Source organism: Ailuropoda melanoleuca, chromosome 10, assembly GCF_002007445.2.
Source record: "Ailuropoda melanoleuca isolate Jingjing chromosome 10, ASM200744v2, whole genome shotgun sequence".
NCBI lineage: Eukaryota > Metazoa > Chordata > Mammalia > Carnivora > Ursidae > Ailuropoda > Ailuropoda melanoleuca.
The window spans coordinates 32093369-32110570 of NC_048227.1; the positions used below are offsets into that span (position 1 = coordinate 32093369).

The 17202-nt window shown below is 46.1% G+C and overlaps 1 protein-coding gene across 1 annotated transcript in view; it reads right to left on the bottom strand.

The window, feature by feature from the left end:
* Positions 1-16995, bottom strand: part of LOC117804082 — a 50534-nt gene extending 33539 nt beyond the window's left edge. Inside the window, exon 1 of the mRNA XM_034669574.1 lies at positions 16864-16995. Within this exon, the coding sequence (XP_034525465.1) occupies positions 16864-16995 (132 nt within the window). The remainder of the gene's footprint in view (positions 1-16863) is intronic.
* Positions 16996-17202: the final 207 nt, after the last annotated feature.

The window sequence follows — 17202 nt, forward strand, 5'->3', positions numbered from 1 at the left end:
CTACATAAAAATATGTTTATTATATATGATGGTTAAGATGTTTCTACTGCAACAACCTGTCTCAACGTCTCAAAGGGTGGTTGTAAAGGTTGTGTGCATTGATTAACATCAAACTCCTAAGGCAGTTACGTGGAATATATTAAGCCTTTGCTAACTGTTAGCTCCTCACCCGCTCACTTAGCTAACTGTCGTATTTATAAGCCAGCAAGCATGCTGGGAAGCAGCAGACATACTGGTTAAGAGCAGAGCCTCTGGAGTGAGAAGACCTTTATGAATAAGTCATAAATACCTAGCCAAACACTGCCACTGCACTGAGGTCCCAACTCAAACCACTCCTTTCTGCAGTATTTTAGTTACCAAACCCCATTTCAATGACCAGTGTTGCCCATATACAAAATTGGATGGGTGGTTAATGATGCGTGAGCACATTTTATAGGAATCCACTTGACCTGCAAGGGATCAACTCCGTGGTTTGATTAGAGGCTTAACCTTTCAGAGTCTGGTTCTGACCCCATGTTCGTAGATAAATCTCCAAAGCTGATAGATCCTGACATTGAAGAGTTTGGCCCAAGGTAAGGTGATATCCCATTTTCCATTTTCCTAAGAGATGTAAAAAATGGAGGCATGTTCTAAATTAGCTGCATTAGTTTGGACAACCCTTATATGCTCTCTTGGCCTCACTTTCTCCATTGGTAAAATGACAGTCAGCCTACAGAAGTACAGTTAGAATTTGTCTCAGATTGTGGGGGATTTGTGAAGTACTTCCAGGAGCTATTGGGGAAGTCCAATGGGCAAGACCCTGGTCCCCTCCCCTTCTTCCAGAAAGCCCCATTGTCATCTCTATAACTTCTTGGAGTTCACACATGAGTTTTATGGCCAAAAACGAGTTTTGTGGCTAAAAAAATAAGGCGTGTAAAACTGGACTAGATAGCCCTGCTATTCAATACTAATTAAGACATTTGGAAGCAGTGGGCCAAATCGGAGATAAAACTGAATAGAAATACGTGTAAGATTCTACACTGAATTCCCCAAAGAACAGCATCCAACTGCAGAATGACAGGATATGCTTAGGAAAAACAAACAAAAGCTACTTGGGCGGTTTGGCTGGTGGAAACGTCAGTATGAATTAAAGCTGGGATGTTTTCATAAGACAATAAACGCAGGCAACTATCGGCCACTGCTGCAGCCGCCAGCGCCACGGTAAAGCAACGTGTGTTTGGGCTAACTTAGCAGAAAGGTCATCCTCGGAACCAGAAAGGTGAATTTCCCTTTCTACTTTTCGCTGGTTGAAACACACGCTGAACTTTTGGGGTATACGTGTCATCGCAATGGTATTTCATGATTTCGATGAGAATTTTTCAAGACTATCCACATCGTTCCCACTCATCCTTCCCTTCTCAAAGTTCCTTCGGAAGTTATAAGCCAATAGAAGTACGTTACTATCAAAATCAACAGAAGCATTTATGCGCAAGGCTCAGACAATTTCCAAGTGCATGGGATGTATCGTCTTATTCAATCTCATTGATTGTCAGACCCACCCTGTAAGTTCTTTTAGCTTCATCTTTTTTTTCCCCCCAGAGGAGGAAATGAAGGTACAAGGATGTGGTGTAATTGGTACAACGTCATAGACAAGAGGCAGAGCAGGTGAAAATCCGATTTTGCCATGATTTTGCCACTAGTGAGGTCAAGGCCAAGGAACCTCCATGAAGGATTGTAGGAGAGCTGTCTTGGAGTTTCTGGCTTCTGCTTGAATCCTAGGCAATTTCTCTACCTCCTCCTTTAAGCATGAACATGAATCAATGGATCTTCCCATATCTGGCCATCCACATGGTGCAGGAACTCAGAGCAGTGACTTTCCAGTTTATGGAAGAAAACAGAGCACCATTCTGAATGCCCTTGTGAAATCAGACAGCCCCTGACCCTTTTATGTTCTATCAGCATGAGGGGAACCAAGCAGATGATAGGTCTTCTGCATGCTTGCCTCTGAGCTCCACAATGCCCGTGTCCACCGTAGACCTGGCCAAGCAACATCTGCGTCCTGAACCATCAGCTCGCTCTTCCCTGTTCTGCCGGAGGAATCAGAGATTAGGTGGCCGAGAAGCAAGCCGATGGGGTGGAAGTTTTCACCACTGCCCTCTATTGCAGAAAAATCATAAAGAGGAAGTCTTTCTCCAGAGAGAGTTGGAGAAGCACCAGTATAGGGGGTTTTCTGATTGAGGAATCTGTAGGGGGTACAGATTGGGCTGAACAGACACTGAAGTCCGTGGTCAGCCTGGGTGATATGTCCTGTGAGGAACGAGCAATGCAAATTACCTAGGACAGTTCCAAGCACATAGTAGGTATGCAACACAACCCTTCTTACATGAATTTCATGATTATTACAGTGCATCCATTTGGGAGGCCACCCGTTTGCGCACAAAAATGAAAAATATTATGTTCACAACCTTAACTTTGTGTTGTGGGCCTCTAAAAATAACCCCCACCTTTCCTTTCCTGCTGTGGGTTTTCCGTTTCATTTGTACAACGGGCAGAAAATGGGATGAGGTCAAGTGGTCATCGCTTACAGATATCCTAGATCTTCTTTTTTCCTTTTTAAACTGTTCTGTTTGAACTGAAACTTGGGAAGCACACCTTGCTATCTGAGCTCTGGTACCGTAACGCCGCAGGGGCAGCCTGCCACTCCAGCCCGGGTCTGGGACAACAAAAGGGGAGGCGGGTTGACGCGCCACTGGCCACTAGGTGGCGAACGCAAGCTCTCTCTGCTTTTACTGTCCACATCTGTTCAAACACACCGGCGTGATCAGTTTAGCACACACAAAAGATGATGGACGAGAAGTGACATATAGAGCAGAGTAAGTTGGAGTGAATTATCCTGAGCGTACCTGACCAGGGACTTTATCACTTCCTTCATGGGCGGGGGGGAGGGCTGGAAATGATGCCTGAACTAACTCCACAGTAAATTATTTCTGCTTCCCGTCCCACCGTGTGTGATATGGTATGTTCAGCCAAGCCTGTTTTCCCCTTCTCTTTTTTTTTTTTTTTGGAAAATACTACATTAAACAATCCCTCCAGATCTTTCTACTCACCCATGTATCTCGCCTCACGAGTTTAGCCACCACTCAAGTGACCACAGTGAGAAAGAATCAGGTGTCAGGATGCCTTACAACGTGCTGTTTTAGTGAACAAGGCTGTCTTCTTGCCCAGGTGTGTGAGGCATCGCACACGCGGCCAGCGGCTCGGACACAGCGAAAACCAAAACGGACGTGTGCGCTGTGTGCACACAGATGAGGCCCATCCCGCCACACTGCTGCGGAATGACGCCTTTCCCGTTTGAAGGGAGCTGTTCCCCACCGAAAAGCTGGAAGGCGGCAGTGAGCCCGGCCACTTTTGGCAGGTTTGAGGAGTCCAGATGTCCATCATGAAATGGGTTATTTAATGTATCTGTGGGCTGTTTGCAAAATGGGAATGTCTCCGTTTTTGCAAACACCAAGTGGGCAAATGCCAAATGTGTTTGCCATCAACATCCACTTGTACATGGGTACCAAATGCACATAAAGGACCCTTTCTGTTCAATCCAATGCAAATCAAACATTTTGCATTTCAATTCCTATCTACTTAGTTCTATTTCTTACCCAGAAGCAGCTCCATTAGGTCGCCCTGCCAAACTGGGGTCTCTGTGGAGCTCTTGCTATGGGGCAATCATCAAACTTCTCCGTGTGCATAACACTTGGATGTTGCACAATGCTGACCTTCTCACCTTCATCATAACCCGTCAAGTCCTGCTTCCCCGAAAGGAACTGGACAAATAACCCTGCTTTAAGTGAGATGCCTTCACAACAAGATTCTGGAGAAAATAATTTATCTTGCTCAGAAACCAAAGTACGGGCATTGTCAGGCTGCCAACGTGAAACGCATTCCTTAATCCCATCCCCCTAAGCCCATGGCTTTTAGCCGACTGTGTCTGTATGTGAATGTGTGTGCATTGGTGTGCAAGACTACACCTTTGAGAATGTGTTTACAGCACCTGATTCATTTCCTGGGAGGGGAAATGTATCTACGTACACGTACTCAAAGTATTGTAAACATTTTTGGTGGGCTCATGGACCTTCTAGAAGTCTGCAGATTAAGAAACTGTGCTACGTTTTCTATACATGGTTCAAATCACACTGAAAGTCTATTAAAATTGATGGTAACCATCTGAACGCTCATCTTCTATTCACACTCAATATAGTAGACTGGATTTCATTAACCACACTTCTGCAACTTAGAGTAAATATTACGAATGGAGGTTGCCTCCTCTAAAGGTCCTGATGGAAGGGGCAGATACACTGGAAATGTTAACTTGGAGCAGGGAGATTATTTTGATCAAATGCAAGGACTTTGTAGGTAGCCAACCGATACTGTCTTCTGTGCTCAAAGAAACCTGACCCTGTAGGAAATCATTGCTCAAGGAAAGACTATTTGGACATGCTGGTTTTATGTGCCTAATAATACAAATTGACCTTTAAGTCAACCACTCCTAGGGGCGCTCAACATCCAACAAGACAGTGGGATCAGATACACTGACCAACGTTTCACAGACCACACTGTCTTCTGTTCTGCATGCAACCTGACCAATGGAAAAATTCGCCCCTCACCAGAGTTCTGCCTGATGCACCTTGGCTGACGTGCTTTGCCTGCCATTTATCTCCTCTGAGTCCTGCATACTGCCCATGTCATTAGGTAATTGTCACAACTGCCGTATGTGAATTACTCAGCTTTCTCAATTTCCTCACACATGGTCCACTGAGGCTTTCCCTCTCCTCTCCTAAGCCCTCCCCCAATGGTGTTAGTCTCCCTCCCTACCCAAGCCAATTTTGGATGAGGCCAGACATTTATGAAAGTCAACCTTTTCTACCAGCTTTGGATCTCTCCTTCCTTTTTTCCCTCCCAATCAACTCCAATTGAAGCAGAAACAGCTCAGACATCACCTTCTCCAGGAAGCCTTTCTTGACTGCCCTTCTCTGGGTTGGATGCCCTTCCTCTGTACTCCCAAGGTCCTATTGCATCTATAGGCACAGTGATCATACCACGTCATGCTTGTCTGTAAGACTGTCCCTCAACCACACTGGGACTTCTGTCAGGACAGAGACTGTGCCTTATAGCACAATACAGCAGTGGCGCTGTGGTGACTATGGAATTCACAGACGAAGGCTTCTGAGTCCTGACTGCAGTGTCAGCCATGCCTGCTCCCCTCCCCACATGGCCCTCTGTCTGGGCCATATCCCTTCCCTGTTTGCAAGCCTCCTGCTGGTTATTTACCTGTTGGGTTGACTAGTCTTTCTCCTGGGTCACTTCCAGGCCCCAGTCCCTTCCTATGCTCTAGGCGAACTCTCTCCTAACCCCAGTGCCACTCCTTCTCCACTCCCACCCGTTCGGAATCTGCGGTTCCAGTGTCCACGTTGCCTATGACACCTGCTGCCATTTTAACTTCAAGAGATTGCCTCTTGTGAGTCTCACAAATTGACGTAGTCCTGGGCCATTTATCCCTGTTTCCCAATTCGGGATGGGGCACCTTTTGGAATAGACTAACTCATTTCCCTGACTGGGAAGTGTTCCTCTCCTCTCCCCAGGGCAGCCTGTTTCTGGAGCGTCTGTGGACAAGGAAATTCCTGTTTCCTGCGGAGAACGTGCAGGGTTCAGACACAGCACAGCTAACGGGCTTAGACACAGAACAGTGGTTCTCAAGGGTCAGCGTGAAATCCCTCAGACATGCTTGGGGAGACCAGACTTCCATGGTCTTCCTCAGAGGTTCAAATTTAGTACATCTCAGGTGGGGTACAGGGATAGGTATGTAGGCTAAACGCCCCCAGGTAATTTTGGCGACAGCACTGTGTGGTTCACAACTTCTCAAATGGAGTAGCTCTGTCTCAGTGGTGCATCTTGGAAATTGACATTTCATGTGGGAGGTGGCACGACATTCTAGATGGGTATGGATTTTAGAGACAGACAGACGCACACTGGTGAGAACCATGGCTGAACCACATACTGGCTATGTTAGCTGGAGAATGCTACTTAACCCATTTTAGCATCAGTTTCCTGGGGTTTACTTTTCAGGGTTTTTGGTGAACTCAGAGACAGTGTAACTGACCAGTGTTCCTGGTGCCGAGTGTGTGGGAGGCACTCGAGAGGCGGTGATTTTATTTTCACGTTGTGTGGTTAATATCCCTTTAAATTCCAACGATTGCTCTTAGCCAAAAACGAATCAGAACATGGAGTGTGTTCCAGAATGCCATTTCCCCACGATGCTATGCTCTCTGCCTCTCGCGCCCAGTTTCTCTTTAAGTGGTAATACTGGTTTCAGAGAAGTTCCCTTCATTGTATTTTAAATACCATCGGAAGTCAGATTTTGACAGCTCTTGTCTGCATGCATGTGATGCCGGGAGAAGGGATGAGGAGGCAGGCAAAGGCTCTCTCCCTGCCCGCGTGGAGGTGTGCAAAGTGCCTGATTAGCCAGATATTTTTAAAGTTTCATAGGTGTGAGGCAGCCTCTGCTAATGAGAGTTTTAGGGGATTTCTCAAATCTAAAGTGAAGGGTGCCAAGAGTGGAACATGACCTTGGGGCTTTCCTGTACATGTTAACTAATACGACAAAGAACTCTCCGAAAACCCTCTGAAGTCAGCTTCGGGAGGTGCGGGGAACAGGTGAGGCTCTGGGGAACTGGCAATGGAGAGTTAATGATGGTTGCCAGAAATAGTTTTGTTCTGAAGGCTGGGGCAGAGTAGCACCGGCACCCTGCTAAGAGCAGGCAACAAAGGGATCTGCCCCAGAAAGCAGGCAGGGGCCCCATGGCAGCGTTTCATCTGGAGGCAGAAGTTAAAGACAAGCCTATGCGGAGCCACCGAGGCACACAGCTGGACCGGAGCTCCACAGCCCACCAGCCCCACCGCCTCCGCTCCCACACCCCACTGCCAGCTCTTTCCAGCATCCAAGTCTGTCCTAACTGAAGATCTCCGGGCCAGGACCTCAGCTCACTGGGAGTGGGAGAACCAAGGCACCCTGGGCACCATTAAGTGCCACCCCCTGTGCTTGGCAGTTCATGTGAGCTAGCTCCCTCCTCCCACGGAGACTGAGAGAAGGGACCCTGTTCCTATTTCACAGGTGCTGGTGGCGCCTGATATGGTGGAGAGGCTGAGGCATGTTCCAAAGTTCCCACAAATGCTAAGCGGAAGACAGGGCGTAGGCTCCGGACTCCCTGTACTTAACAGCAGCTGACTCAGGGGACACAAGGTGCAAATGGGGAGATTTCAGTGGGTTGCAAATATGGGTCTTGTGAAGGAAAAAGAAAAAAGCCATGACCTCCAAAAGGATGACAAGGCAAACCTGGGATTCCAGCAAGAGCCAGAGCCCTCCTGATGGGGGGCTATTCTATATTCTTCTATTCTATTCTCTGTATTCTTCTAGGCGAGGAGTCATGCCCAAGCAAAGCAAGTGAATGAAAGAGCTTCAACTCTAGTGGGCAATTCTGTTGCTATGTGGGGAAACTGAGCCAGAAACTTAGGTGAATGGACCGGACCGTTATGGGATTGGGGAAGGGAGTGTTAATGAAAGGTATGACCCAAGGTCATGGGGATGAAGGTAACTCAATGCCAGGTGTTTTATTCAGGCTCACTAGATGCTGAAATGAAGGGTTTTATATCTTTCCGGACCCTGTCTTACTCACCACCGCATGCCCCAGCACCTAGCATAGCACCCAGCACGTATTTTCACCACGCTATCTCCCTGTCCCTGCCTACCAGGGAGTGCCGTTCGCACATGCATGGAGGGAGCCAGAAATCCTGGGTTCGAGGACTCATTCTGCGGCCAAGTTCTGAGTAGACCCAAGTTCTGAGCAAGACAGAGTTTCTCCGTCTGCAGAATTTGTAAAAATTCCTTCCCTACACACGTTGCAGGGGGTGCTGTGCAGAAGAGACACAAATGTGCCCCTTCTATGGCAGCCATCTGCGGCACAGCCCAAAGTGCTGGATCTCAACCTCGAAATATCTTTGAAGTCTCACACTTTATCTTAAGGAAAAAAAAAAAACCTACACAATTCTATATTCTGCTCCATAATATATTCAAGTTTACTTTATTAATAAAAAATAACGTTGTTTCCCCCCAAATTGAGTCCCTGTGATACTCTAGGAGGAGGTCTCCCCCCTCCCCCCGCCACATCTTCCTATGCCTCCCGGTGCACGGCGTGTCCCAGTTTTAAAAAGCCCTTTGAAAAGAATAAAGCAAAAATAAAAGAAAACTATAAAGCACTGAACAAGTGTGAGGCATTCTCAGAGTTCTTATTTATTAATAAATAATTGATTGTAATAATTAATGCCAATCAAATACATTTAAATGGCCTAAGCGAGTCCTTCAGGAATTAGAGGCAGCCTTAGCCACAGCTCAAGACAAGCAGAGCCGGAAAGAGAACCTCTCCATTCCCGATTCCGCGCCTCCAGCGAACATTTCTGTTTCTCTCCAGCGCTCCTAGCTCTAAGATTGGGCTGCATTTTCCACGACGCCTGACGGGCACGGCAAGAACCAACCAACCAACACACACACACACAACAGCAGCCACAGCGAAACCGCAGCCACAGCTCTGCGTCCTGAGCGCCTTCCAAGCCCGTCTCACTCTTGTCCACAACAGTTACGTCGTGGCTGTTCCAGCCCATTCACAGAAGAGGAAACGGAAGCTTAGGGAAGTCAGCCATTCTCCCAAGCGCACCCAGATGGAAGCTGGGTTGAACTGTAGTTCGAAAGCAGAGGTCTACAAACTGCACCCCTGGACCAAATCTGGCCAAACGCCAGGTTTTGTAAATAAAGTTTTATTGGAACACGGCCCTGCACAGTCTCGTCTCTACTACCTATGGCTGCTTTCAGGCTATCGTGGCAGAGTTCAATTGTTGCATGGGAGACTATAGGGTCCAGAAGGCATAAAATATTTACTACCTGGCCCCTTGCAGGAAAAGTTGTCTAGCTCTGATGTAGAGCTCTCACTCTTTATCTCAATCCATACTTTTAACAGCTGAGGTTCTGGCTTTGTGGGAGCCTGACCCTGAAATCTCACGGAATGCACAGTGGAGGGCAGACTGTGGTCCAGCAGAGGAAAGGCCCTGATGGGAGAGCTGGGTCCACACCTGCTTTGCTTCCAAATGAGGGACCTGCAAGGCTCTACATGGAGAGCCTGGCCTTGACACTGCTGCTCCCATGAGTTTTTGAACACTCCTACCCAACTCCACCCACTTGCCGAAATTCCTTCCCTGACCCCCAGTACTTCATGGTCATGTCCAGATTCCTGAACATGGCATTGGGGGCGCACATCTCTTCACATCTCCCTAGCCTCGGTGCTTGACATTTTTTTTTTTTTTGGAGGGATTTTTACCTCTGTGCCACATTTCCATGTGTCTGAGCGTCCTCTGAATATGACTCTCTTGCCTAAGGGGTGACTTGCTGATGTGATTAGTCAGAGCCCAGGCTGACGTGGATTGGCAAGTGTGGTCCCTGTACCTTGAAGGAGGAGAACCCTGTGGGAATGACCTCTCACCGTCACTGTCCCCAGGTGCTAGGAACACTCACATTACTTCATCACTTTCTGTTCCCTCTCCACTCTTCTTCTCTGGGGAGTTAAGTCAAGACGGGTTGTCCCCTCCCCTGCCATTCCTACTATTGTAGATTCAGAAGGGGAGGGGTTTGCTTATGTCTTCACCTCCTGTCTCACCAGAGCTATGCAAAAGCAGATTTTAGCTTGCTGTCTAAGCCCCTGGCCGGGTTTATTTCAGCAGCTAGTGTGTGTAAGGCTTATTGTCCTGGGGAACTCAGACCTGAGGAGGGATCAGTGGCAGGATTTGGCTGTCCCTGTGCTCCTGGATGAAAAACACTACATGAACCTCCAAACCCATTCTGCAGTCTAACAGCTCCATGCTAGACATGCGGAATCTCATTCAGCTACCCTGAGTCTCCTGAATTTCTACATATTGCTCCCTTTTTAAATGAAACACGCCTCTCCAACTGGCTAACTCCTACTCAGTCTTAAGGGCTTAGTGCGGGGTTTGTGGAGGGTTTTTTTGGGGTGGGGGGGCCGTGTCTTTACGACTCTCTGGGTTGTACATCTCTGTTCCAGGCTCTGAGAGCTCTCAGTGCCTTCTCCTGTTCTGGCGTTGATTATACCTTCTTGCAACTGGGGTTGACTTCTCAAGGCTCCCACTACACTGGGAAGTCTTTGCGGGTGGCTATTGTCTTATTCATTCATGTCCCATTCTCCCAAATTAGCAATCCATTGGTCATAGGGTGCGTGTAACCCTTAGGGTGCATTTGACTGCAAGTAACAACTAAGCAAAGGTGGCTAAGACCCAGCATCTCATGTTTGCTTAAATGGAAATCCAGAACAAGAGGGTCCTGGGGTTGGTTCGGGCTTTCAGCAATGTCCCCTCAGATGTAGGCCACCTGCTATATTTTTTTAAATGTTTTTTTTATTATATTATGTTAGTCACCATACAGTACATCCCTGGTTTTTGATGTAAAGTTTGATGATTTATTAGTTGCGTATAACACCCAGTGCACCATGCAATACGTGCCCTCCTTACTACCCATCACCTGCTATATTAGGGAGGACTCCCTTCTCGGCCATGAGGTGGATATCTCAGCTCTGGACATTACATCTTCACATGGTTACTCCCAAACAGGAAGAGGGGTGAAGAGGGCCACTGAATGCTTTCTACAGCTCTGCCTGTTCTAACATTACAGGGGAGTATTTCCCAGAAGTCCCTTTCAGCTAATTTTTCCATATATTTCAGAGGCCAGAGTGAGGTTACATGCCCTCTGCTAAAGCAATCTCCGTAAAAAAGGGGAATCTTTCTATTGGGATTGGCTTGTAAGGATGGTAGTTTGTTGGCAAATAAACCCCAAATGGCTATTCACTCCACAAATTTTGTACGTAGTGGGCAATTTATATTCAAAGAACTATTGTCACCAATCAAAGCTGGGGGCTTCCCTGTGTCACTTTCATAAAGGGGATGTCCTAGTCAAGGGAGGGGAGAAAAGCTACCCTGTTGAAAACTCCATACTCTGGCACCATGCCAGACAGAGTATAAGGGAAGGTCATGGAACGAAAGACGGCTGCAGCCATCACAGGCCACCCCAAGAGAGCCGGATGCTTCTAGAACAGGTTTTAGTACTCTTCAGTTCAATAACGAATTACTGACCACTTCTTAGATGCCACTCCCAGCTTGAGAGCATGGGACTAGAGCTGCAAACGGAACTGAGGACAGCCCTTCCTGAAGCTTGCATCAAAGAGATCCACAGTGGACAGAGAAAATGAGGCATTACCAGCCACGGAGGTTCACATTCTGCCCATTCATTCATTCATCAAATATTTACTGCAAACCTACTATATGCCAGCCACTGTTACCTGTGCTGGAGACCTAGCAACGAACACAGAAAGGGTCCCGGCTTCCATGAAGTTTATATTCTAGCTGGGGAGACAGATGATAGGAACAGAAAGGTATAGAAAAGGGAAGGATGTCTAGGAAGCAGGGCTGCTAATAAACAGGGTAAGCGATGGAGAGAGGATCCAGTTACATGAAGGGGTGTGTGGGCGTGCGCCCTCAGCAGAGGGCCCTGCAAGGATGAGGGGCTGAGGGTAGGAAATAGTTTTGCCTGTTCCTGGCACGTCCAAGGTGACTGATCAGAGTGAGTGAGGGGGAGAGTCCAGGGACATGGTGAAGTTAGGGAGGAAGGCAGCGGCTTTGTAGGTCACGCTAAGGAACTTCTTTAAAATACATTTGCCCTACCTACTCTCGCGCTAGCATGAGCAGCAGATAAGACATGCAAAAAATACTTCAAATAGCAGCTCTGGGGCTTGCTCGAGCGCATTATTTGTTATTATGTTATTTGAATTGTAGGGTGCAGCTAGCATGAATACTGCTGTTTGCACAGCCTTATTTGCTTGGTGTACTGTGGTCCTGGTTAATGCAGGCGTCTGTGCAATCTCCCTGTGTTCTATGGCTTCCCGAGAGAAGCACCATCGTGGATTCAATAAACCTAGCAATAAAGCCCGTATTAATAATGTATGCAGAGCTATATATGTCTATTTATAAGGTGCAGAATTGCAGTCCAAATGCATCCCTTCTCTCTCCTCAGATGAATGTAAGTGGCCCGAACTATGTGAGATGAGGTTTCTCTCCCGACCTGACACCCCTTTTCACCACACTGCATATTAAGAGCTGAGCTAAGTGCTGTGCCAGCCCTGGGACCACTGCATCCACATTGCCCCTTGGATCTGGGACAATTATTTATGCAGGAAACAAGAGATAAAGCATGCCTTGAAACATGCTATGATTCACAGCTAAAAAGAGAAATAAGTAACTGGAAACCATATGAATAAAGAGATGGATAAACTTTCTTGGAAGACGTTCTTTATAAGATAAGAGTTCGGTGAGGCAGGAGGATGCAGGAGAGAAGGCACCTAACGCGTGATGCGCGCCTACTGTGTACCAGACTCTGCTAGGATACAGGTGTGAGTGTGCGTGTGTGTGTGTGTGCCAATGTTCATGTCTCCCTCAAATTCACAGTGTGAAAGCTAATCTCCAATGTGATGGCAGTTAGAGGTGGGCCTTTGGGAAGTGACTAGATCAGGGGGGTGGAGCCTTCAGAAATGAGATTCAATGACCCTTCCACCATATGAGGTCTCCGAACCAGGAAGTGGGCCCTCACCAGACACCGAATCCACTGGTGCCTTACCTCGGGCTTCACAGCCTTCAGAACCGTGAGAATAAATGTCCACTGTTCAGAAGCCACCCAGTCTATAATACACTTCTATAGCAGCCCAAATGGATGAAGACAACATGCATCATTCCCCCCCCCACAGGATAACAGAAATACTCAGAACACTGGGTCAAGGGGAAAATTAGTATTTCTGAAAGCATACTATGTGCTAGATAGTTCTATAGACACTGTTTCATTTTACTGACTCCTCATACCAGACCCACAATGTCACTGATCAGTCAGGACAGACTAAACGTTGCTGCTGTAACAAGCGACCCCAGAGTCCCAGTGGTTTCCAGTAACAGACGCTTCTCTCTCAATCACACTGCATGCTCGGTGTGCACCAAATGTCTCCTGCTCCATGACATCTCCAGGCTCGGTCTGCAGCACTAATCATCATCATGGATGAGGGAACAGACTCCCTGGGGAGCCACTTGGGGGCTATGAGAACTTCTGCCTGGAAGTGACAGACGTATGTCCACATGTAATTGGCCAGAGCAAGTCATGTGACCAAGCCTGAGCTGAACAGGACAAGGGTGCATGATCTCCCTAATCACCCTAACAGCCTCCTCACAGTCATCCCTGCCTCTGGTCAGAATGATAACCTTTCCGGAGTGCAAATCTAGCCATGCTTCCTTCATATGAAAACCTTCGTTCCTTCCCCCTTTCAAATATCCCATTCACGAAAAGCCTACAATGTGCAAAGCACTTTGTCGTCTACTTTAGGATCATGGTAGTGGCCCAAATAGCAACCTTGCTACCTTTATGGGATTTACAGTCCAGAGGGGAGACCAAACTTAGCCAAGAGTCCAGATACATGTCACACGGTGATGGTGATAAATTCTAGCAAGGAGAGAGACACGTTGTTATGTTTGCACTGTGCTTTTCTCTCTGTTTCATGAATCTTAAGATTATGAAGAGCAGGGAATGCATCTTCTTCATAACTTTATTCTCAGAGACTTCGCTAGGGCCTGTTACATAACAGGAGCTCGTTATTCCTTGGTGGTTGATTGAATGAATAAATAAACCATGTATTTTATTCTGTGAATTATACTTGTTGTACTTCCAAACCTGGGGTGAGATGGGTGAGGAACTGGGCAGGAGGAATAGAAAGAAAGGTAAACCATGTTTAAAGTAATGGGTCTTGGTGTCACAAGACCACAGGCTGTGTCCCAATAGTGGCACCCGCCGGTTATAAGACCTTGGATAAATTACCCCTGCACTCTGATCCTTAGCACTTATCCCATGGGATGGTGTGCAAGGTGATTAAAAAAAGGCACGTAAAGCATTTTCTCTGATGCCCGGGCATCAGCAATCCCTCACAAAGTGCTAGATCACATCAGTGTTAGTATCATTTCTTGAGAATACCTTGTGTTCTAGAAACTTGGGAGGTACTTCACACGCATCACCCAGCACCATGCTCATAGCCAGCCTCAGGCTTCCCATTGTACAGATGCACACACTGAGGCCCAGGGAGTTGAAATATCTCTTGCTAAGGCACATGAAGATTAAGCCATAATGTCAGGAAAATCATAAATTTCTGCCATAGCTGTTTAAGGACAAGGGAAAATGACAAAAAATAACCTGCACTGGGGATTCACTTCAACACTGGTCTTCAGCAGTTTCTGTCCATTTCCTAACCGTCTCTATAGGCCCCGGGGATTGGTGGAAGCTGTTGGTTTTGCCAAGATTACATTCTGTCTCTTCACAGGGCCTCCTCAACTAGAATTACTCTTGATATATTTTACCTTTACTGTTTTTCATGTGAAAGCAATCCCATCTTTTTAGAAGTTCCGTGAATATTTAATACACATAAAATGCTGCCGACTTTCAGTAAGGACATAAATTGATTTAAAAAAAAAATACCTGGCACATAGCAAGCACTAAAAATGCTGGCAATTATTATTATGAAAGTATAGTGTAGGCAATTAGTCAAGAAAAAGAAATAAAAGGCACTGAGATTAAAAAGAAAGATGGAAAACTATCTCTGTTCTCAGATGACATGACTTTGTCTAGAGAAAGAATTTCTCTAATTCTAAGAATACACACGCACACGCCCAAAATTATTAGAGCTAGTAAATGAGTTCAGCAAGTTTGCAGGATATGATAAGCAATGTATATGATATATATACAATATATACACTATATATATATACACACACACACACAATATACACAAGTTTGCAGGATATTTATATATTGTGTAATAGATCATATATATAGTGTATGTATTATACATTACATACTATATATATATACAGTATACACTATGTACACCATATATACCTACACTATATATACATCACTTATATTTCCATACACTAGGAGTGTACAATCTGAAAATGAAATTAAATGAAAACAATTGAAAAGAATAAAATACTTAGGAAGAAATGTACAAAAGAAGTACAAGACTTGTACACCAAAAGCTGCAAATCATTGCTGAAAGAAATTGAAGATGGCAGATAAATGGAAAGACATCCCGTGTTCATGAATTGGAAGGCCTAATACCATTTAGATGGCAGACCCCCCAAACCGATCTGTATATTTAATGTAATTCCTATCAAAATTCCGGGTGCTCTTTTTGCAGGAATTGGCAAGCTGATCCTAAAATTAATATGCAAATGTGGGACACCGAGGAGCCAAAACCATCTTGGAAAAGGAGAAAGTTGGCAGACTCTCATTTCCTACTGGAAACAATCCAATTACCTATTAACTGATGGTGGATAAATAAAATACAGCATATCCACGCAATGGAATGTGGTTCAGCAACAGAACAGAATGGCATATTGATACTTGCCACAACACGGATGAACTTTGACAACATGCTAAGTAAAAGAAACCAGACACACAAGTACCTGTCGCATGATCCCATCTGATATGCTCAGAAAAGGCACAACCACAGAGGCAGAAAGTACATAAATTCTTGCCAAAGGTTGGGAGTAAGTAGTGAGGAATGGGAAGTGACTGCTGATTGGTAGGAGTTTTTTGGGGTATTGAAAATGTTCTGGAATGAGATAGTGGGGATAGTTGTATGACCTGTGACTATACTAAAAACCACTGAATTAGGTGCTTTAAAACAGTGAATTTTATGGCAGGTGAATTATCTCTCCAAAAAAAAAGGGGGGGGGGAAATTCAGTGTAGGAGGACCCACACTTCTCCAAAGCGAGTTGCCTCAATGTTCTGAGCTCAGCTCTGACACCAGCTGAGAGGCGTTGATACCTAACTTCTAAGTACATTAGTGTCCTCATCTGTATCAAAGATAAAAGAGTCTCTAAGCCATGAGGATTTCTGGATGGACTCTAGGAGTTCATACATGTGAAGTGCCTAAGACAGTCCCTGTGTGCACTCGGAGCTCAATGAGCTGCTGTCCCTGGCCTGGAGGAGTTATAATCTAGACAGATGGTTGACACACAAACAGAAAATGACAATACAGCATGTCAAGGGCTGTAATGGAGAGAAACACCAGGTATTTTTGGAGCAGTTGGATAGCCTAGCTCATCCAGCCTGGGGCAGCAGGGAAGTCTTCCTGAAGGACATGATACCTGGAAGGAACTTAAATGACAAGAAGGTGTCAAGCAGATAAAGGAGATTTTAGTAATTCCAGGTAGAGCAGCACAGCCAAGGCTCCCACTCGAGAGAAAGAACATGGCACCTTCTGGGAAGAGGAAACGGGAGATGAGACAGGAGTGAAATATGGGGCTGGGTTGGCAAGCAGGGGTGAATCCATGAAGAGCCTTATAGAGTTTTTTTTTTTTTTTTAATAAATGGGCTTTATCTTGGGGGTAATAGAGAGCCATCAAGGAGTTTTAAGTGAGGAATGATAGAATTAGACTTGAATTTTTAAAGCCCTTGATGGCCTTGGGGGTGGAGAATATTTTAGCGATGGGCAAAAAAAAAAAAAAAGCCATAAAGAAAAATCAGCTGGGTGACTACCCTGTTTTCCAGGCTGGGAAGATACAGAACCAGCAAGTAGAAAGAAACCAACAGTGTGGTAAGCAATCTGGGTGGGCGGGGTGGGTGTGAAGGGCAGTGAGCTGTCCAGTATGGCTTCTGCAACCTTGGTTTGGCTGAGAGGGACAGGTGGTACCTTCTGCTGAGGGGGAGAGCCCATGAGGAAGAGCACGGGAAGAGGAGGAAAGAACATGTTTTTCAGTATGCGCAGGTTAAGAATCAGATGTCTGTTGGCCTCCAGGTGCTGCTGCCAGTTCTTCAAGGCCATGGTTAGCAGCCCCATCCTTAAATTCCAGCATTCATCACTTCTTAAGAGCTGGTGTCTCATGTTTTCAAGTTCTCATACTCGAACTGCTAGCAATCACAGGCATCTTTGTGTGAGCCTGGCCATGCCCCTTTGTTCTCTGAACTTGAACTGTGTGACCAGTCAATTTGGGTAAACAGTGATTCCTTTCCTATGTTGCTCACAGGGGGA